At 47.2% G+C, this 23,804-nt stretch overlaps 1 protein-coding gene across 1 annotated transcript; it reads right to left on the bottom strand.

Annotated features, from left to right (window-relative positions):
• Positions 1-710: 710 nt before the first annotated feature.
• Positions 711-2,029, bottom strand: Ptf1a (pancreas associated transcription factor 1a). The gene is made up of 2 exons (XM_041641490.1): positions 1,255-2,029; positions 711-910 (listed from the first exon to the last, which is right to left on the bottom strand). The coding sequence occupies exons 1-2, from the start codon at positions 2,027-2,029 to the stop codon at positions 711-713; spliced, it is 975 nt and encodes a 324-aa protein (XP_041497424.1).
• Positions 2,030-23,804: the final 21,775 nt, after the last annotated feature.

Raw genomic sequence — 23,804 nt, 5'->3', positions numbered from 1 at the left:
CTAGACTCTGATTAAGCACTATGACAGTCACTTGGGCATGCCAAGCAGTGTCCCTAGACCTCAGCTTTCCCACTCTGGAAAATGGGAATAATACATTACCTAGTTATCCTGTGGGGTGTTTGGTAGTGAGGGTATGAAGACAGGCCAGTTATTACTATTGAGAGCCAGGATGACAGATTAGAGGCTATCAGAAAGCATGGATTTATTCTCCCGCCTATACACACTCCCATTTAAACCAAATCTAAATGAAATATAGTTTACTCCTAGACAGTTAGGATTTGAGCCTCTATTCCTGTCTCTTTTAAGAAAGTTAATCCTTTTGAATACAGATCCTCCTATGATCTACTAAACAAACAACATATAGAAACGAGTGAATAGCATTTATTAACAACGCGTAGAAATAAATCAGATCTGCCGTTAAATAAGCATGAAAATGTCTGACCATAGTTCTTCCGACAACTCAGAGTCCTGCCAAAGGTGCCGGGGACAATCATCCACTGTTGCATATTATAGAACATCATGATAAATTATATAAATTATATATTTAAAAAGAGACGATCTATCTCATTAACTCAACACAATAATAAATAGATAAATAACAAAGCTGATTGCCATTAGAAAAAATGTGATCTTTAAATTACATTTACATTATAGGTATTTACACCGTACAATATGCACAAAGACACACAGCTGGCCTGGTGTGAGCTTTCTCAGGAAACAAACTCAAAAGGTGGTTCGTTCTCTATGTTGTCGAAAGATTTGCTGTTGAGTTTTCTGGGGTCCTCTGGGGTCCAAACTTTAGCTGTACGGATAATATTTTGTTCTTTGAGCTGTTTCTCATCAGTCCATGAGAGAGAGTGCCCAGCAAGAGGAGGGAGGCCATAATCCGGGTCACTGGGGGAGGGCGAGCCTGGGAAGGAGAAAGGAGAAAACAGATTGTGAACACCCAACTATGTTCCCAGTAGTCACCCATGGTACTTCAGTCCCCTCTGAAGCAACTGAGACACTCCTCTACCCCACCTCTCAAACTCTGAGCGCCCTCTCCCTGAAACCAAAGGAGGTGCACGTCTGACTAGGACGCACGTCCTCCAAGCTTGGGTCAAGTATCAGAAAACAGAATCGAAAAGTCGTCCTAAAGGTTTCTAGTGCCCACCCATGGTCTATCCTCATCAATCAGCCCTCTGCGCCAGGCCTCCTAACTTTCTGTCTCTGTCCCGTTTCCCTAAGCTGATGCTAAGACTCAGAAGCACTTACGGGTGCCTCGATGGCAGATGATGACCTTCTGGGCCTGGTTACCGGGGCTGTCCCCGCCCAGGTGCCTGCTGCCACCTGGGCCCCCGCAACCGCCTGTGCCACCACCGCGCAGTGGCAGGTCCGCCTGCACCAGCTCGCTGAGGAAGTTGATGTAGCCTATGGCCAAGCGCAGCGTGTCTACCTTGGAGAGGCGCTTTTCGTAGGGCAGTGTGGGGATGTGCGAACGCAGCCCCTCGAAGGCGTCGTTTATGGACTGCATGCGGCGCCGTTCGCGCACATTGGCTGCTTGTCGCAGCTGCTGCAGCTCCGCCTCGGAGCGCACGCGTCGCCGTCGCCGTGCTGCCGCTGCTGCAGCAGCCCGGTTCAGACCACGGAGCCGCGCCCCAGGGGACAGTACCGCTGTACAAGGGTAGGCAAGGCACGAGGGCGGCGAGCCGGGCGAGTAGGGGAAGCCGCCTACGGGGGCACCTGCCTCACAACAGTAGCCGCCGCTGTCCTCGGGTTCGCTGGGGTCCCCCAAAGGCGGCGGGGCGAGCGCATGCGGGGCGGCCGAGGGTGCGGGCTGCAACAGCAGGCACGCCCCGTCGCGGTAGCAGTATTCGTGCAGCTGATGACTGAGGAACTCCACCTCCGCCTGCTCATCCCCCAGCAGCTCGTCTCCGTCCTCCAGTGGGTCCCGAGAGGACTGATCGGTGAAGAAGTCTTCCTCATCGAAGTAAGCAGACGGGAATGTGTCCAGGCCCCCGGGAAAGTGCTCCAACAGCACGGCGTCCATGACGGCCGCCACCCAGGCCCAGGGAGACTGCTGGGCTGCTCTGGGTGACGCTTAGTGAAAGATCCGTGGCAGTTCGGGCAGGTCCCGCTGCCCCTCCCTCGTGGGGCTGGCACTGAAGAAGGCGAGTAGACTGCGGGTCCCCGCCCCAGGGCCTCCCTGAAGTGCGCTGCTTCAGGCTCTGGCTGGCGCTGGGGTTGTACTGGGGAGGGCTGGGACCCGCTTTTTGGAGCTGAGGGCCGGCACGCGAGGATTCTTATAACTACATCCACAGGCGCGTGCCAGGGACCCTGCGCGCCAGCCAATCAGAGCGCGTGGAGTGGTCGGGGAGGGGACCCGCAGGACTGGCAGCCGCAGGGGCAGGGGCGCTGTCCTCAGTTCCCAGTTCCTGCTGCTGAGCGAGGTGCTGCTTTGCCCGCTGCAGCTTTCTTTGATACCTGCCCAGCGCTCAGCTCCCTGGACTACCTACAGCCCATGACGCTCGCTTTGGGTCCTCAGTGCTGCGCAGTGCAGCCCTAGGTTTTCTCCACTGCACTGGAACATCTAGCAGAGGTCCTAGGCGCGAGGGACTGGAGTCCCAGCCAACCAGGGTCCAGCCGGCAGCCTGAGCAATCCAAGGGTTCTCAGAGACCGGTCGGAGATGTTTCTCTTCATACCCGGGCATAGAACGGGTGCTCTAGCCTGGATCAGGTTTGGGGCTTCTATGCCATCATCAGACCCTTCCAGGACTCTTGCAAGTTCACGAAGGATGCACAGCGGTTTGATAGTGACCTAGTACTACTCCCTAAGAGTTCTAGACGCAGCACAGGGAGCAGGAGCCATGTCCAAGGGCGCCACTCGGAGTAGGTCTGCCTCTCTCTGGCCCCAAGAAAGAGAGACCAGACGTGAGGGGCAGGTTCCAAAGCAGCGCTGTAGGGTGCAGGGTGCGTTTCTTCCACAAGCAAATCCAGACCCTGGGGGTTCTGAGCAATAAACCCGCTACAAAAGAAGTCAATTGAATTGTTCAGTGCTGAGCAGTCAGGAGTGGGGGTTGGGAGGTGCCATTGTAGTTAAAGAGCAGTGTAAATGATTTTCAAAGCCTGGGTTTCACCTTTCTGACTGGCCACCCGACCATCTTGGAGTGACTTCTCCCCCCTCCCTTGCCCTTTCGACCTTACTTCCTATTTTCAGACACCATTAAACGAACGCAACCAGCCCCAAGACACACTTTCTCACAGACTGAAGTGCAACAAAGAAACACTTGTTCAAGGTCGCGGCGGTTCCATCCTGTGAGAGTAAATGCTACCAGGACCAGTCCTGCAGTCTTTCAGCCCAGGACTGGTGTTGTCAATTCTGAGCCTGCCACTTCTCTTTTCAGACAATTTTCCTCAGAGGCGTCCTGAGTTATTAAGACTCCCTTCACGCCCACGAGTTAAGAAAGTGTCTTAAACACGTCTCATTTTGGAAATTTCACTGTAGTCAAACAGAATTCCAAGGTCCAGTCTTTAGGGCCAAACAATGCCTAATACTAGACCAGAAACTGAGCTTCCTTGATGTGTGGGAATCTCCAGACATTTTAACCCAAAGACCACGGTTTCACAGTAGGTTCTTTCGTGTGTTAGGTTTTCAGTCTGTGTCCTCCTTCATACCCCGGTGGACAGGTTCCCTGTGATGGAGGGAGGATACCTTGGAATATTGTTTTTACTTAGATGTTTCTGTGATATCACAGGGGTGGGATGGGAGGGGGAGCTGTAGGTTCCAGCTGTAGGCATGCACCCAACTTTCTCACTCTGAAAAACACCCAATGCCTGGGCATGGTAGTCCATGCTTATTATCCCAGGACTCCAGAGGCTGAGGGAGGAGGATTGTGAGTTCAAAGCTAACCCTGTCTAAAAGCAAGGGTGAGGGCATACAAAGTTCTCCTTACCTGACTTAATTAGAATAAAACTAAGAGAATCAACCTGAGGATTTGCAAGAAGAATAAATAGCCAGATTTCAAAACCTTACCCAAAATACTGATGACCAACCAGTGCAGAGAATACTGGATTTGAATCTATAAAAACCTTCTTGGAGAAGTAAGACGATCCCCTCTGGTGGGTGTAGGCAATGCTTGAGAAATTGTATTTGACTCCTTGATACGTTAGTGGGGTGCTGAGAGATTTGAGAGTGAGTGTATATGAGTATCTTTGTTGTTAATTGGATTGTTAATAAATTTGCTTCCTTATGGGAAACCAACCTAATAGGTGTTTGGCGGAAAGTTCCAGAAATACTCCTTTGGCAATCAAATCAAATAAGCTGATGGGATAGGAGGGTCACTCCTGGTGGAAGCCAGCAGAGTAAGAAGCGGGGGGGGGGTTAAAATTAGAAAAGAAAGCACTGGCTTGCTTTGTGTGGAACCTTCTGTCGCTCCTGTCCTTCCTACCCAGTCTTCATGATTTCCTCTTAAGGAACTGCTGGCTAGCTGCACAGTGGTGCTGGCTAGCTGCACAGTGGTCTTGGTTTTGTCAGAAAGCAGAGACAAGACTTACACACACACACACACACACACACACACACACAACCCCTAAGTAAGACATGATTATTCTTCTGGGAATAAGGAGAATTTTCTCTGGGTCACTAGAGGTCCCAACAGTGTGGATAGCAGTCCTCTGCCATTCCAAATGACAAGCTGGATGAGAAGGCTGAGACTGAACCTTGTCCTGGCAGATGAGATGCCGCTATTCTTATTCTATTCCTTTCTCCATCATCACGAATCCTCGGGGCACTGGGAAAATATGCACACACCTACTATCAAAATCCGTAGACAGTCCACAGAGAGAGAAAGCTGGTCACACTATTCTCTAACCAATTCAGACTTGCCTTTCTCTCCACCCTGTCTTTAGAGGGAACATTCCCAAACCCTACAAGGGACTTTCATCTCACTAGAAGATGGCATTCTCTGCTCCCATGGAGGACAGCAGAACGAGCCCCAGCTACCCTGCTACCAAGTCCTGCTGACACTTCTGGACTCTTTCACGTCTTTCAGTGGGGCCTCTTAACCTCCTGGGACTGCTCCCAGGTCTCAGCACTGGCAAAGGCCACTGGGCTTGAGCCTGGGCCTCCCACCTCAGCCCATTCTCATTGCCTCCTCCAGAGCCTTGGGTCTGCAGTCTTCACTTGTTTCCTCAGACCTTTCTGGCCATTTCGCAGAACAATGACGGAAGGGCTAGAAATCAGGCCTCTAATTGCCCCCCGAATGAACTGGGTGAGAGATATTAGTGAGGATGGGGCCTTGGGCCTTTTGATTTCTCACTGAAGGTTCTTGGTGCTGCACAAGATGCTGCAGGTGCCCTTCTGAGACTCAAACAGTTCCAGTCTTCTTGCCCACAGCATCCCACAGGCCTCTCTAGTGCTTGAGAGCAAGTGGGGCTCAGTGCACCTCCAGCCCCTAAATGTGTCCCAATTCCTTGTAGTTTAAGCTTTCCCCTTACCCCTTCCTCTCAGGGTAAAAGCAGGTCTATGGTTGTCCTCTCCTGTTTCCTTTTCCTTCTCTTCACCACACCCACATCTCTAATCTGGGGTAACTTTTTTCTTTGCTTCAGTGTCCAGTATACTCATCAGTCTGCTTTTTAAAAACCCTTACACCCCTAAACTAGGATTTGAAAATAGAGCCAGAGTTGATGCTGAAAGACTCCTAAGGTCCAGTGAGCGTCAGTGACTTCCCTAAGGTTGATGTCAGAGCCAGTTCACTGACTGGTGAAAACAAACACCAGCTCCACTCCGTCAGGGGTGTTTGTACTGATGTACTGAAGTCCATCCAGGCTTCTGATAAAGCAGCTCAAGTGATCAGTACTCACCGAACCCTACCCTGTTCTCTGGATCACTGCTGAGCCTATAAATGACTCCTAAAGAAGAAATCACTCAGTGGTGCCACACCCAACTTAAAGCAAAGGATGCTAAAACCACTCTGGAACCAGCAAAAGTCTCTGACCACTGGTGTCATACTCTGTAGATTAGGGGAATTTCCACCTAGAAGACTCACCCTGTGAATGCAGTATCTCCTCCCATAACCCCCCAGAGATGTCGAACTCCTTATGTTGGTGTTGAGGATGGAGCCCGGGGCCTGCACTGTACGCATATGTAGCCTCCCAGCTTCATCCTGAACTCCACACCACATGAAGACTTTCTCCCTGCCTCACCCTGCTCTCTACCCTGGATTGTCATCTTCTGAGTGCCTGTGCCTTCAGATGCCGTGATATTGTGTCTTCGGCTCTGGGAACCCCATGACTCTTCTCTCCAATAGCTGTGAGGTCCTTGTTTGACTTAAAGACCTTATTTTAGAAGATTTTCAAATATATTTCTCACTCATCTTCATAATTCTTCAAGATAAATGGAGCTCCTTTTTATTCTACAGAGAACCACATGAGAGTGGACACTGCTTGGCCCATTAGCTCTAACTTTTCACTGGCTAACTCTTACGTTAATTTAATCCATTTCTATTAATCTGTATATCACCACATGGCAGTGGCTTACCGGGTAAAATTCAGCGCATCTACTTCTGGCTGTGGATCCATAGTGTCTCTCTTACTCTGCTTCCTTTCTCCCAGCATGCCATTTAGTGACACCCCCCCCCCCAGCTCTGTTCCTCTATAGCTCTGCTATAGGCCTCAAGCAGTTCCTTTATTAACCAATGAAAGCAACACATAGACAGAAGGACCTCCTACAGCACTTCGTCTACTGAGCTGTCTTCATACAAGCCCCATTTTAAATTTTGGAAGATCATTTCCAAATAAAAAGCTACCCAGTGACTTACGGACTGGATCCAAGTGACACAGCTCACATTTGGGTCCATGATAAAAACTGAGCAGATCTGGGCAGTGGTGGCGCACGCCTTTAGTCCCAGCACTTCGGAGGCAAAAGGCAGGTAGATCTCTGTGAGTTCAAGGTCAGCCTGGTCTACAGAGTGAGTTCCAGGACAGGCTCCAAAGTTACAGAGAAATCCTGTCTTGAAAAAAAAAGAGAAAAAAGAAAGAAAGAAGAAAAGAAGAGAAGAGAAGAGAAGAAAAAGCTGAGCAGATTCTCAGCACCATGGGGAGGGTCTCCTGGGAGATACTTCCTGCTCTTTTCCTCCGAAATTGGTAGTTTTCCTATGCTCCAGTAGATAGCACCACACCCATGTCCATAAGGACAGCTTTAATCAGGATGAGTGGGTTAGACACACACACACACACACACACACACACACATACACACGCACACACATTAGTAGGAAGACATGTTAAGAGGGGCTGAGGGGTTGGGAGTACAAATAATCAAAATACATTGTACAGCAAGTATAAAATTTTCAAAGAATTCATAGAAATATTTCAAAAAAACATAAGAGAAGTCAGGCCTTGTCCTATTGGGACTGGGGCAAGAGATGCAAGGTAGCTATGATACAGAATCTTCTTTCCTGTCTTACATTTCTTATTGTTAAACATTAATCTTTAAAAGAGGAAATGCCTAAATGCTGATATAATTATCCAAATAAACGTTTTCTGACATGCCAAGGTCTGTTTGAAAAACTACAAAGCTTCTGAGCTCTGTTCTTCAGACCCGTTTTTCTGGGAGGTGTTTGAACTTCAGTAATGCAAACACAGCTAGTCATTAATATCAGACGTTCCTGTCCCCATCTCTCTACTGAGCCACAGGAAGAGGAGGAAGGAATTACACAGAAACAGGAGCTTACAACCTGAGTTCCAAGTTGTCCTCTGACCTCCACAAGTGCGTCATAACAATGTGTACATGCACACAGAGACAAATACTTTACATTTAAAATAATATTTCAATTACTAATGCTCATGAAAATCATCTGTTTTCTACAGCTCCACAGCCTGCAAGTGATGCCCACTGTTAGTGTGTTTCCCACCTGTACTTGTCTTGTATCTTATAATTACCATGAGGCAGCATATCATCCTACTTTTCCTAAGTGCTTATTGACAGGTTCCAATGGTGACTAGGGGGTCACTGAAAGGTGGGATGGAAGAATGTGCATCTGAGGTGGGATGCGATCCGACAGGAGCCGTTCCTCTTGTTGTTGGCCACACAGCCTGCTTCCTAGGCTTGTAGTGGACAAATGAGCAGGTCCATCAGCAACTCTGACTACGTCACCATTGATGCCCAGCACAGCACACTTTTCAGCTCTTCTCATGACTCAAAACAGGAAGGATTCTGTCCACTTCTGGCTTTTTCTACTGCTCATGCATCCAAAGTGGGAGCTGAAAAAGTGGCCCTCAGTGTAGCCCCTCACAAGGAAGCTGTGCGGGGGCAAAGCAAGATCAGAGCAATCATCAGGTACCCAGGGAGGGCATCCTTCTTTACTGTGCAGGGTCCTTCTCCTGGGCATACCACACTTGCTCATGTGAGGGCTGATTGGAAGCTGTCATCTTCCCTGTCACACAGCCATTCTCATTAGCCTCAGAGATATCTAGCATGTGAGTCTCACCTAGAAGGAAAGAGAAGTCGGATTGACTGTAGGCCTGACAGATCACTCATTCCTCAGCAGTCAGCAACTGTGTTCACAGCAGTTTCTCTGGTCTTACGTTCTTGCAGCTGAGATTAATTTCCTAATGAGATATGTCTTTGGATGTGTCAGTTCTATGATTTTCTTTCAACAGCTTTAGGATATTTTTTCGATTTTATGGTATAATTTAGTGATGATCATCTGAAAAACAATTAGATGGCACCTTATAACCTGGTCTCAACATGGACCTTGGGGCCTGTGTTTAGGATTGTGGTTGTGCAGTCCAAACTATTGTAGTCACTTCAGGCTTACAGAAATGTCACTGATGCTATGCTTATGTCAATAAAAGATGAAATAGCACAATATATAGGAGGCAAAGCTATCATGAAGGTAACCTAAGTGAGTGTAAAGCTTGGGTCTTCACACGGCACAGGGTGGACAGAAGACAAAGACCACCAACACCATGTCAGCTTCATAAGCAAGGGACAGTATAAGGGAATTATATTACCTATCATATTATATAGGTTAATTTGAATTTTATGGATTTTCAGATTTTCGTATGGAAAAGTACTTTGTTTTTCAGTTGCCTAAGAACAAGACATATGAAGAATCTCTTCTAGGGGCCAGTGGAATAGTTCAGTGGGTAAAGAACGCAGCTACCAAGACTGATGACCTGAGTTTGATCCCTGGGACCCACATGGTAGAGGGAGAAATTCTTTTCTCAAAAGCTGTCTTTTGACATGAGTACTCATACACATACATGCGCTCATGCACACACAAAAACAACCCATCAAACAAACGAACAAATAAAAGGGACACTCTAACTTTGTATTTGCAATTATTTAAGTAATTCACATTAATAGTATCTTAACATCAATATTAAAAGCCTATACATTTTCATTTTTCAAGACTGGTTGAACCTGAAAAACATTTCACTTTTCTATGAAAAGGTGGGTATTTTACATAAATGTCCAGATAGATAAGTTGTGTGCCTACATACACATACATGTACTTAGTATGTTTAACAGTACATATACATATTGAGAATAGAGTTTATGTGATGGCTTAACAGCTACAAATGCATATCAGCTCTTGCAGGGGACTAGAGTTTGGCTCTCAGTACCAATATCAGGCAGCTCACACCTCCTCTTGCTCCACCTCCAAGGGATCTGATGCCCTCTTCTGACCTTTGTGGGTGCCTTCACGCATGTGTGCATACTACATACAAACACATACACATAAATTAGAACAATAAATGTTTTTAAAGAAATACAATTCCAGGAGCATATACTTGCTTTCAGGGTTAGTGAGCAAAAATGAGGTCCAAAATAATAAAGCAAAGAAGGAGAGAAGAGTCAAGAGGAAAGTTAGAAACTAAGAAACTTACACAAAAAAGGGGCAGAAGAGGGAAGAACAAAGACACATGTGTCTCTCACACACACACACAAAATCATGTACAGTATCTGCTCTAGCATTGGTAGTTTATTCTGTATTCTGGAAAAGCGAATCTTGCTGACCTTACAGCTTAGTGACTAGAACAGTGGAAAGAAAAATTAGCACTAGCCTCCAGGAGTGCTGAGTGAATTTGATGAGCCTGTACCCAGAACCACTCACTTCCTGCAGTAACCCACCCTGTCTCCTTACTCAGTGGATAATAGGTGAGTGTTTACCAAACGTCTGTACAGCAAAGAAGAAGGGTAAGAAGTCAATCTACAAGTATTCAAAGAGCTAGTATTCTTTCCCATTGTTATGTTCCACCTTGAGCCATGCCTATACAAGGGCATCACTTTAAGAGTCTGTTGTTTTCTACCCTATATGTAATCTCAGCACTTGGGACTCGATTGAAGGAGGACTGAGAGACTGAAGTTGGCTTATGCTATATAGCAAAATTCTATCTAAAAAATAGGTTGGTTGTCTCTCAATTTTTTTTGTTATTTTTGGATAAAGTAGCAAATATCTGAAGTTGAGATTGGTTAAAGCACGGTGCTCTATGGCCTGTATTTCTAGTTTAGAGTCACGCCATGGTAATGCACACAGAGTGGAATTCAGGTGACAATTCAGGTGGCAGCCATGTGCCTTAGTTAGCACAGGGACAAATCTAGCTGCAAGAGAAGCAGAGAGAATTAGTTCTAAGTTTACTTGCCATATTCCTGGTTAAAACATTGGAAACTATCAAAAAAGGGAGAGAGAAAAAGGGTTGGAAAGTAACCTTGTCTGACACACCTTATTGCCATTTTTACAAATGTAGTCTTGTAAATCTGTGTTTAAATAGCGTATATGTAATTGCTAATTCATGGGCATGCTTTAATTATTTGGTTTGATTTTAATTTTTATTTTATGTGTATGGGCATTTTATCTGCATATAAGTCTGTGCTGCATGTGTGTGCCTGGTGTCCATCAAGACCATGAGAGGGCACGGGAGCCCCTAGAACTGGAGCTACAGATAGTTGTGACCTGCCATGTAGCTTCTGAGACTTTTGAACCTGTGCCCTGGAAGAGCATTCGGTGTTCTTAACTCCTGAGCCATCTCCTTAGCCCCTCATTGGGTTTGTTTTAAACATGCACAAAAGGAAATTTTAAGAAAATGAGTAACAAAATTATAGAAATTCTACCTTTTTTCTGTACCCCTGAACAACTGTTTTTTTCAAGACAGAGTTTCTCTGTAGCTTTGGAGCCTGTCCTGGAACTTGCTCTTGAAGACCAGGCTGGCCTCGAACTCACAGAGATCTTCCTGCCTCTGCCTCTCGAGTGCTGGTATTAAAGGCACGTACCACCACTGCCAAACATTAAAATCATTAAAATTTTAAAGCTAAAATTATCTTGTTCCATCATTACATGTGAAATTACAAACCATTCAGATAGGGGCTGGAGAGATGGCTCAGTGGTTAAGAGCATTGCCTGCTCTTCCAAAGGTCCTGAGTTCAATTCCCAGCAACCACATGGTGGCTCACAACCATCTGTAATAGGTTTTTGGTGCCCTCTTCCGGCCTACAGGCATACACACAGACAGAATATTGTATACATAATAACTAAATAAATGAATGTTAAAAAAAAACATTCAGGTATATTGAACATGTGTTTTAAAAAGTACCATGTTTGAGGGTTGAAGGTCTCAAGTGGTAAAGTGCTTGCTACACGAGTATGGGGACCCCAGTTTGACCCCTGGGACCCATGGAGAAACAGAGCACAGTGACACATGTTAGCTGTCCCAGTACTGGAGAGGTAGAGGCAGGCAGGTCCCTAGACCTGGCCAGCCAGTCCAGCCTGATCAGTAGGCCAGTGAAAACTAGCATCTCACAAAACAAGATGAACATCTCCTAAGGCTCTAAGACTGTCTACTTTCCACATGCATGTGTGTGTGTGAATATGCATAAGCACGCACAGACTGCTTTTAGACTTACTTATTAAGCTGTTTTATTAAGAAATACATTTTAAGAATCAACTCTATTCAAGACACTATGTTAAATGGGAGGAAACAGGGAGAAGATGTCGTCTCCCCAAGATTCCCTCCTTAATGCATTCTTAGCGACTCAAGAAAGGGGTTCCTAAAAATTAGAGTGTAGTGCAGTAAGGGATACTGGTGAGAAACAGGGGCTCCATCTGGACAAGAATGGGGGTGTGGGAGACTTCCTACAGCCAGTGATAGTGAGCTGGGCGTGTGGTTCAGTAGCATGTGTGGATCTGAGTTCATTCTCCAGCTCATGTCCATACAAACACGCCTGGCCATGGAGGAGAGGAGCAGAAATGTGTTCCTAAGAAGGTGAAAGTGTGTGTCAAACACAGTGGCTTGAAATAGTTCACAGACTCTTCCACCCAGTTTAGAGAAAATGCCAGCAAATCTGTAGGAGAGTGAAGTCTCCACGTCAAGCAAAGCGCAATGCTTTGCAATAGCCTTTTACCATCCACCCCCTCCCAAGGGCAGTGGCCTGGTGATGACCACATGGATAACCCACCAAGACCCATGTCCTCAAAGAAGGCCCGGTGCTCAAAATTGTCCTTTTTGCCCTCTTCAAAGGCCAATTACTTCGGGGCCATTGATCTCAGCAAGAGGCAGCAGAGGAAACAGCTGCACCATAAGGTAGCAGCCTACACAGCAGCCCAGTGGCCTGGCCCAGCACAGTCCTTGCATTCAAGGTAATGTTCTAAACTAGGGAGTCGAATTTAAAAACAAACAAACAAACAAAAAAAACACAGAATTTTAAAATTTACTGAATTTGTTTGGAAGTGTTTGGGGAGTTGTGAGGGAGGTGGTCTCTTGTATACCCTGAATCTCAACCCTAGTTATCCTTCATCAGTCTATTCCCAGAGAATTACCTCATAGTGAAAGATATTTCTGTGATACATGCCAGAAATCCCAGATCTTGGGAGACTGAAACATGAATTTGAAGCTAAACTGGGCTTTACCACAAGATTTTGTCTCAAAGGAAAACAAAAACAACAGGGAAGAGGGGGAGGGTCTTTCTTTATTCTTACATGCTTCTAATCCTTGGGATTTTCCCTCAGAAGTCTGGCACCCCCATACCTGAATACAAAATTGTAAAACTCGAAGAAGGAAGAAGAAATGCCTAGGAAGACCCCTGAGTGTGACATGAGATACTCTAGGTGCAAATGCTTTCTCTGCTGTAGATTTCCCTCCGCAGTCTAAGAGGATGTGAGGGACTGATGCTGTGGTTGTATCTCCAGTACGCAAACAGCACCTTCCCCTGGAGCTGAACAGGCTTGGGGTACTTTGTGGATGCTTTGAAAGGTTACTAGAAGTTAACCCAAAGTTCCTCTGCTTTCACAGGATTGTGGAAGATGGTGTGGCAGAAATACTTCTACAGGACAATATGTCCTGCACTACTCATTCCTTTAAGATGAGATGCAGCCATATGAACCACTCAGACTACTGTGACAGGCTCCAAAGCTACAGAGAAACCCTGTCTTGAAAAACAAACAAACAGACAAACAAAATGAATGGAAACGGCATGCCACTTGGGGAGGAAGGAAGTCTCAGGAGGCAGAACACAGCTGACCTCCTTTGAGTCCCTCTTCTGAGATGACTGTGGAAACACTGCTATCCGTCAGTTTGGGGACCTATGATGGTCACAGATCTCCATCAAAATATCACAGAAAAGGTAACAGTTAGCCTGAACTATATGAAAATGGTGGTTTTGTTAAGCCATTGAGATCTGGGGACAACCACTACAGAATCTCTTGACTTGGCATACCTATGCATTGCAAATCGAATTCCACACCGTGTGACTGTATAACACATTGTACGGGTGTGTGCTAGTCTGAAATCTTCTACTGGATACCAACATGATGTTCTTAAATCTTCCAAGGGGACTATGAGATGAGAGACAGATCTATCAGAATCAGAATAGAGTATGTGGAGGCCATGGGAAGGAAAAGATAGCAAGTATGATAGAGAATGAACACCCCCTGGTCTCCACCCTCTCCAGTAAAAGAAGCCCAGAGTTTTAGTTTAGCATGTAGCCACCCAAAATAACAATCACACTCTCTAAACCACACTTATAATCTAGAGTGTAGCTGAGAAACTCAGAGGCTGTGAGCAGATACGAGGTTCCCATGTGAGTCAGCCTTTGACAAAGGGCTGAGCCTATGCTGTCCCTTTCTCCCTTTTCACTGTTGGTTTGAAGGCAAGGGAAGGGTTGGAGCAGTCATTGTGAACCACCAGTTGTAAGTCTCTCTGGAAGACAAATGAACGTTATTATACAGAAGGAACCAGTGTGTCCAGTATTGATCAGCTTCCAAGCCTCTAATCCATACCCAGTTGTGTTCAGCCTTTGTCAGAGATACACTGCTGTCTTAATTTTTTTTTAAAAAAAAAAAGCTGCTTCGTATAAAAGAGTAGAGAGGAGGAGGAATATATCATTCTTCATGATATATGTAATTCATTTGCATAGTAGCACTAAGCAGCATGTGTTTGTAATGTAGAAGTCACCATGGGGTCAGGTTGGGGATTATAAGTCTATGGTAGAGTGTTGACATGTTCACATGGGTGTCCCAGCTAGCCTGCCATAACTGAAAGAACACCTCCACGCTCTCCACTTCTTCTGCGCCTCCTGTCATTGCTTCACATACCTTTAATTCCTTTTCTTTCCTGTGAACCAGTTCTATCTGCTTTGGGGCCATTTTACAGAAAACCTGGCTGTCTTAAAGATGCACAGCACACATTTATTCAATGACCATCCCGTGCTGGCAACTGTGATGAGCATCCATAAGAGAATACACTAAGCAGCTTTCTGTCATAGAGTTTGAAGACTCTTAGGAACAGAAGGTAGTGTGGGGGTAATCGAGGAACAGACGGGCAATGATTACCATGACAATTGAAGGCAGACAGAACTTTATTAAGGATGAAGAGAGAAGGAGGAGGAAGATCTTTAGTCTAGGGCTAAGAAATTTGCAGTAGCCCTGCTATGAAGGTTAGCATTTTATCAACTAGCCACTTTAGAGCAGATAAACAGCAGCTGGAAGGAAGAAAAAAAATATGAGATCTACCATCCATATTTTTAACTCATTCTTTTAAGATTTGCACATCTCATATCATTCTTCATGACATATGTAATTCATTAGCACAGTGGCATTAAGGAGTGCATGTTTATAATGTAGAAGTCACCAGGGGATTGGGTTGGGGATGTAACTCAGTGGTAGAGTGTTTACCCACTATGGGGGAGGCATCCTCAGGGTTGTGGCAGAACCCAAGAGAAGAGTCAGGGGGAAGAGAGCATCAGAGTAGGAGAGCAGCGTGGTTGAGCTTGCCATTAGGGAAGTATGCTTAGACTGCAATGTGTAGGATCAATGGAAGCAAAATGATGTCACCATGGAGACCAATCAGGAGATGGAAACAAAAGAGTCAGGAAACTATGAATATGTTTCTGAGGCCAGTTGTGTGCCCAGGTAGGTTGAACCCATATTCCTGAGATAGAGGGATAGAGTTGAGTTTGTGACATATTGAATGTGGGACTTGGAAGTGAGAGAGAAGAGGAACATGGGAGTGAGGATCCTGCCTTCAGTGTGGGGATGACTAGCAGACTAGGTTCTGTAATTCAGGAAGGATACAGTTTGTGAATTGTGCTGAATTTGGGGACAAGGAAGCATCTGGTGAAAGGGGTTACCCAATTTTCAGTGTGAGAGTATGGGCTACAGTGTAGTGCTGAAGACAGAGCAAGACACAAAGAAGAGCAGCTGCTTTCGGGAGTGTATGGGACAAATAGTTGTGAAGTGATGCGGTAGCGCTCTTCCCCTTGGAAAGATCGCCTTTCATCCTTCTGTCCCTTTATTCCCCTCACAAACTACCCTCCTCACAGTCATCTCTCTAGAAAGGGTCCACTTGCGGTGTGTTAAGAAAGTAACTCAGTTCTACACTAGAAGGGCGGGAACTTTGACAAGGAAAGGGGCATCTCCAGACGCCTAAAGTTTGCTCTCACACTAGTCCTGAGAGTCGTCAAACACTTCATTGTTTTATTAAAGCTTCTTATTGCCATAGAAGTATTTTGTGTGTATTTTTTTAAAGTATGGAATCACATAAGAACTTTTGGGGGTGCATTGTGACCTAGGAAATTAACACTCTCTGTAATCCCCTTGCTAAGAGAAGAAAGCATTTTTTTGCTTTAGAAGTCAAATCTAAGGGATGGTTTCTTAGCTTCTGAGGTCGTTGAGGGCACCAAGGGACACAGGAGCGACCCACCTTGGGTCACTACAGCCTTCATGAACCTCCTTTAGTTTGTTTTGGGCAAAGAAAGACTGACTGTAGAAAGGACTCCTTGACTACCTACATACAGCGATCAAACACGCCGCGCCAGGGCGGAGGAAGGCCCATCTCAGCACAGGGAGAAAGACCAGCTAGAGTTCAAGTTTAGTGCAGGCAAGCAGCCAGGGATCTAATCAAGGTCAAAAGTGTCTCTTTTGAGACAGCACTAACTTCCTGAGATTCTAGCCTGTGGTCTCCCTCTCCTCTCATTCTAGATAGGCAAAAGCTCAAATCCCATTCCAGGGCGCTCTCCTGGCCGCTGCCACCACCTTAAGCTTTTTTCTCCTATGCCCAGCCTCCGCCTGTAGCCAGGCGTCAGAAATGCTGAAGTCAAAGCGCAAGTGGCCGGCGAGGCGGGCGGCCCTCCCCCACCCCTCGACGAGCGTACTGTACAACAGACACCTGCAGCACAGGCGGCCGCCCGGGCTCCCCGACACAAGGCGCTGGTACCTGAGCCCTTGACTGGTAATGCACCATAAACGGCTCCTTTCAGGCCCTTTCAGAGTCGGAGCGCGGAGGTCACCGTGTGTACAAACCCCTCTGTGTCCTCCACGTCTCAGGGGCCCCGGGCACCCGGGCCTCCAGCCGTAGAGCACGCCAGTCCGTGGGAATCGCAACACATGTGCTGGGGCAAGGCCGGCGGGGCGGGGGCGGGGAGTGGGGACCACCCGGCCCTCCCCCAGCCGGGCCTCCTGCCCGCCCGACGTCGTTTCATAGAGCACAGCGAGTGGAACGAATGGGGTGCTGCGGTGTTCAGACGCTCGCGGAAATCAGGCGATCGGGCGGGGCGGGACTCTCACCCGGGTCCTGTGACCAACGCCCACTCCTCCCCAAAGGTACATCGTCGGCCTCTGGCCCAGTAGCGCATTTGTCCCTCTCCCTCCTGAGTGTGCTGGACCCCAGCAGAGCCAAAGGGTGGAGCGTGATCCCCTTTGGGGACAGCCCGGATTCAGAGCACAAGCATCCGCCGTACATGTGGCTCAGGTCGCTTGTCCGGTCTATTAATTAGCGAGTGTGTTTGAAGCAGGCATTGGCGCTGGAGTCACAACTGCCAACTGGGCATGGCTAGTGGAGGCTCAGATTCGCTCTTAGGCCACCCATCTCTCCCAAGCTGTCCTGGCTTTAAAGGCAGGTGGGAAGGAGGCACAGCGTCCGGGATCAGGCAGCTTTGGAGGTTTTGGCAGACGTAGGCTAAAATCACCAAGTTTGGCGGGCGAGCTATAGGCTGGAGCAAGTTGTCCAGAGGGCAGAGGCACCGTGGCGAGAAGGAACAGCGTGAGCAGCCCGGGACAGTGCTCTAGCGTCGTGCGCCCCCTCCCGGGGCCGCGGGGAACCAGGGTTACCTGGGGAGCCGGGCTTTGTCGCCCACACGGGCTCTCCGCTGTCCCAGAACTAATTAAATGGCTTTTTGGCTCAGGGAAGGCCGAAGTCTGTCGGGGGTGTGAACGTGTGGGGGGCTGCATGTGGGCACGGAAATAATCAGACCCATTCTTGCGCTGCCACAAAACCCGCGGCGCAGCCAGAAGTGAACAGCGGCCGCCTGAAAGGCAGTTTCAAAAGGCGACACCTGCAAGCGTGGCCGGTTGTGAATTGAATGTGGCGCCCGCACGTACCTGAGCCGCGAGCTATTAGTGTCAGGCTCCCGGTCGTCGGGGCCAGCAGCACACGTCCGGGCAGCTCGTGCTGAATATGGCAAGCTGCGGCGCGGCCGCTCCATGGGAATGTCGCCACTTGTGCCGCTCGTGGTCGGGAGGGGGTGCGCTGCCCTTTCAGAGACAGACACAATTAGGCAAAATGCTCAATGAACATTATAAATGATGTGCGATCGCTCTGCAGATTGCCTGGCAAATCAAATTATATGGTCGCTCGCGGCTGATTTTTATGTTCTTTAAAAACTTAAAACAGGTATTTGCCCATTAAATTGGAAAAAAAAATTCAAGTCAAGGATTCCGGAAAAATACAACTGAAAGACTGGGTGTTGAATATTCACAAATCCCCTTTGTTAGCAGTTGACTTCAACAATGGGCTTGGGGAGGGGGTACGCTTAGACCAGACACATTTTTTACTGTCTTACATGCCGCGGAGGAAGGCACCAGAAGTCCGCATTTGTTACAATTCACAATTACAGTACGACTCTCTCTTTTTTTTCCTTTGAAGACTAGAATTTTTTATTTCTCATAGTGAATGACTCGAAAGTTACTGTCATTCTAACCAGAGGAAAAAACATACTCATCAGATGGACGCGCGCCTGATGCACTTCGGGGGAGGGTTAGGGAGCCCTGCCCCTCTTCCTGGTACTGTCCAGACTCTGGACTTGGAGCGGGGCCCCAGAACTCCCGGGCTGCACACGCTCCCGGGACTGGCAGTAGCAGCCCGCCAGAGTGAAGTGGCCTCTTCCTGAGCACTGCGCTCAGGGCGTCTCTGGACTTGGAGCGGGGGGCCCCAGAACTCCCGGGCTGCACATGCTCCCGGGACTGGCAGTAGCAGCCCGCCAGAGTAAAGTGGCCTCTTCCTGAGCACTGCGCTCAGGGCGTCTCTGGCACGAGTGCCGCCCCCGCGACCACCCTCGTTCTTCCAAGTTTGGCCCTGAGCTCTGCGACTGGCGATCCAGGGCAGCTGCATGCACTGAGATTGTGTGGACCCCCGCCGAGGCCAGGAGCTGTGCCACGGGCTAAGGGGTGTCACTCAGCCATCTCAAAGTGGGTTTCGACTTCTAAAAATGGAAACCCGAACGCCGCAGTGATTCGTAGCCTCACCTACCCGCTGACGCCCTGCTTCCATTTTCTAACTCTATTTTCAAACAATTGGACTGGAACAAGGGCTGAAGAACTATGACTGCCGGAGACAGTAGTACATCTACGTATTTTGCCGGAAAAGGACCAGTTGTGTGTGTGTGTGTGTGTGTGTGTGTGTGTGTGTGTGTGTGTCGGGGGAAGGGGTGTGTGTGGCATTCTCTAGAAATCTGGCTGTTCTGTTTACCATGCATAGTCAGCGACTCGCTGCACTATAAGGGCAATCAGCAATCTTTTGGGCCCAGTTTCTTACTCTTCGAAGAGACAGCTAATGTCTGATCTGTCCCCTTATAGGACTTTTGTTAATCTTCTCTAGGAATGTCAATCTTTGTAGCGTTATCGTTTGTTAGAACTGGGAGTTATCCATAAACATTAAGGATAAGATCTTTGGAAAAAGAAATCTCAGAAAATCAGAGCCCCGAACATTTGGGTTCCTCCTTTCCTCCATCCCATACAGAAATCACTTCTTAACAGGACTAGGCACAAGTGGTGCTCTTAATTCCCTCCTTGTGAAAAGAGGGGCTGGCAGAGCTCAGTAAACACAGCCCATTTGGTGTGTCTCATGTACACATACGCAAGGGGACTCGCCAATACATTGACCATTTCATCTTTCGTAGAAAACATACCCTTCTGGCACCAAAGACCACGTGGGAAAAATAATTAATGAAGCCCAATTCGGAAGTTTGGAAAGTGTGTTTCTTTGGCAAAAAGCAATAAAGAACGGCCTAGGCGTGAGTGCTGGCTGAGCAGAAGGTTCTTGCCAGACAGGTGCGCTGGCCTTGGTGCTGAAGGTAACGTCTGCAAGGGCTGGGTCCTTTAAAACTTTGGCCGCCTGCTTTATCTTCCTGCCTAGGGTGTATGCTTATTCTACTCTTGTCGCCTCCTGGCCCCCACCGAATGTGTGCTCAGGGTGGGGAATCTTCGAAAGGACAGCCTTACAGTATCTTAACGATACTTAAATTCTTTTTAGATTTCTTTGGCTTTTCAATTTGAGCAGCACTGTGAGCAAGTTTGAGTGAAAGACACAATCATCAAAGAAAAGAACTGTCCACCCATGTCTACTCCCTGGTGATAATCAAGGATTTCACTGCCCTAGGGTGCAGAAGGAGATGATAGCATCTGAGAAAGGAGACAGATGTTTCCGATTCAGACTGCTATAAATGTAGCAGTTGTGAGTATCCTTGCCCACATCGATGGGTGCACATATGCGGACATTTTCAGTGTGGACCTAGGAGTGTGAATTCTGGGTCACAACATGAGCACAATCTTGGAATCCACAGTTGTAGTGCCAACATGTTCCCCAGAGCTGTTCCCACAGTTTACTCTCCCCTGAGCAGGAAGCCTGGGCTCTGTTTGGAGCAGAAAAACAGCCCCCTGAAAGAGCTTCTAAGACACTTGTGCTCAGCCACTTCCTTCCACAAGAAAGACCAAGGGAAACCTCTGTGTGAAGTCTAGAATTCCTAAAGCTCACAGTGCACCCTGCCATCACTTCCTGGGTCAGAAGCTAAGCTAAACTGGAAAACATGAAATGAAGACAGTAACATTTGAGCCTGCTCTTTTTTCCAGGTAAAGATACAATAAGAAGACATCATCTCAAAAACCATACCAAGTCTGCTGGTGCCTTGGTCTTTGATTTTCCACCTCCAGAATTATGAAAACCAAATGTGATTTTTTTTTCTTATAAATTGCTCAGTTTGAGGCATATTGTTACAGCAGCAAGGAGATGAAGAAGGATTCTCCTCTGTCACCAAAGCTAGTGACAGTACATCCTTCTGACTCCCCTTTTCCAATCACATCCCATTTATATCCCCATTCTGTTCTAAGACCCCTGCACAGTGCTAGCATGAGCACAGAGGAAATGTCCCCATATTACACTGAGGGGATTGGCAATGCATAAAGGTTCTATTGCTATCCTTAATTCCTCCTGCAACCTAGCCCATTCACATGGGTGCTGATTAGATGCGCTTGTGTTAGGAGGGCATTATTCAAAACGTAACTCTTGTCTGCAAATGGTCCACCTGTCAATCTTGAGATGCAGAAGTGGGAGAAGGCTCTGACAGTTAGTGGGGATGGGAGGCTGAGCTTTAGGGCAATACAAACTGCTTCTTCAATCCCCTGCTTCTCCCCGGTGAGGCAGAGTATAAGTGGTGTGACTATACACTTCAGTTTGAAAGCTGAAACCCTACATTTACTGACACAAGTCTGTGAGCTTCCAAAAAGTTTCAGGCAACAGCTTGACTTGTCAAAACAATGATATAAAGAATGTTGCTTCACATGTATATCTGAACTCATTTACATCCCTGAAGAGGTGTGTCAGTCAGCTTAATGTCACTGTGAACCACCTAAAAAGGGAAAGGTTCATGTCAGTTCATGACTTCAGAAGCCTCAGTTCATGGCTGCTTGTCCCCATTGCTTTGGGCAGGTGATGGCTTGGAGTACTACATCAGGGTAGTGACAGAGGAGGTTTCTCAACTAGCTGTGGCTAGAAAGCTGAAACCAACAGAAGGAGCTGGGTTCAAGTGCTCCCTCCCCAATAACCAAACTTCCTTCCACTAGACTCCATCTCTTACTGGGTCCACATCTCCAATAGCACTTCCTTGGGGAACCGAGTCTTAAGGGGATGCCTAAGATCCAAACCATGAGGAGAGATGCCTAGATGTTGTTTCAAAGAGGTGAAAGCTAGAAATCCCAGGAGGAAGGATGAAAATATTATCGGTGAAGTCATCGTCACCACTACTAACACAGGTCCTTCCATATGCCAGTCACCAAGAATAAGCATTGGGCTCACATTGGCTCACTCTGCAAAAATTAATGCTCTTTATTATTAAGCTCATTTAGAGTTGAAGGAAATTGAGGCATGGATGGACCTGCGGGGCTGACCCAAAGAAGGGAGCTGAGAAGAAGAGCTGGCCACCTCGGGGGGTCTCCCAGTCAGAGACATCATTCATTCCAGCTGGGCTAAGCTTCACAGAGCACATGCTCTGTCTACACCTTTGCCCCACCAAAATGAGGCCTGGCAAAAGGAAACAAGAAGTCCTCACACTCCTGATGGAGCAGATTGAAGATGCCCTTTCCCAGAGGCTGATGGCATCACTGTCCTCTGTACCACCTGGCCCCTTTGAGGCTCCAGCTATGCTGGGGAAGGGTAGGGGGTTGGGAATGGCTGAGGGATTTAACTCTCCTTTGTCCACAAACTCTCTTGATTGGGTGGGACTGCATCTGTTGTGGGGGATGGCTGTCCGGTAATGAGGCCAGTTTCCTGGCTGCTTCTGCTTCTGCCCTCATTGGCACCATACCAGCCTGCGGGGCTTTCATGCAAGGAAGGTATGATGAAGGCCTAAGCATCTTCAGCATCAACACTGACATTTGTCATTCACATTTAAATGATTTTATGAGATGCAAGAAGATGCACAGTTGCTGGCTTCCTATTGCTGTCATCATTGAGATGTAAGAAATTATGTCAGAAATTAGGTAATTGAAGACGACTTCTAATGTATACAGGCCCCCAGTAGCAAATGTCAAAAGACCAGAAATACAGGAGCAGAGTTCATACATGTACACAGAAAGCTTTGCTTCCTTTGTTGAGGACTGACTTTTTCCCAGCTTTTATCATTAAGGCAAAACTTCATATCAGGAAATTCGTCATCTATTTTGTGAGTTTATACTTCATGTCTTTTTGAACTAGAGTTATTTTTTAATTAATTGCAATAAAATAAAGAACAATGAAATGAATGCTTAAGTCATTGTTCTCTTTCTCCCGAGAAGAAAGAACCCAGGAACCAGTCCCTCTCATGACTGTGACTTCCTAGCTACTTTCGGGTTATTTTTGGAAAGGAAAGGAAGACGGGGACAAGAGAGCTGGATTCGTAGGTGTTGCAGGACTAACTGAGAGCAAAACACAACCAGCAGCTTCTCAGAACAACCTCATTCTGCACATCTTTTCACACCCTCTTTCTCCCTGGCTGTCTCCGCCTCACTTCCTCTCCTGTTATTGTGCCCACACAGCTGCCACGTAACTGCTAAAGCAGGTCCCCTTCACAGCTAACAGCGCTCTGCTTGGCATCAGTGACTATTGTGGGGTCTCCCAGCAGCCAGTCTGGTCTGAAACCTGGCATCCAACCAGACAATTGCCCCATCTAGTGTGTGCAAACTGGGGGCATTTGGTGTGTTTAGTACACTCACCGCATACCATATCCACAGTCTTTTTCCCCCCACTATCTTATCACCTCCAGTGAAACCCTGCAATTCTTGATTGCCAGTCCCAGAGGCTACCATTCCTATTTCCAGGCAAGTATGGTTCTTCTTTCTCTGAATATAGGCTGGAGAGTTCACGTCAACAGACTCATGTGAATGTCTGTCTTTGTAACTGGCTTCTTTCACTTCCATCTCATCCAGCCACGCAAGTATCATATCTTTATGTAAATGTATCAAACAAGCTGACAGACATTTGAGTTTGTTTCTACATTTTGACAGAAATAATAATGCTATGAAAATATTCGTATATGTTTTTATGCGAATGTGTATGACTTAGTCAGCGTTTTTATTGCTGTGGCAAAACACCAAAAAGCAAGTCGGAGAGGAAAGGGTTTATTTGGCTTATACTTCCACATCACTGTTCGTCATTGAAGAAAGTCAGGATGGGAACTCAAGTAAGGCAGGAACCTGGAGGCAGGAGCTGATACAGAGACCACGGATGGCTACTGCTTACGGGCTGGCTCCCTACAGCTTTCGTATGAACCCAGGGTAAGCAGCGCAAGGATGGAACCACCT

Source organism: Microtus oregoni, unplaced genomic scaffold (assembly GCF_018167655.1).
Source record: "Microtus oregoni isolate MIOR12 unplaced genomic scaffold, Mior012 000070F_ref0000104, whole genome shotgun sequence".
NCBI lineage: Eukaryota > Metazoa > Chordata > Mammalia > Rodentia > Cricetidae > Microtus > Microtus oregoni.
Note: the sequence above shows the minus strand (reverse complement) of the source record. Positions and strands in the feature narration are given on the sequence as shown.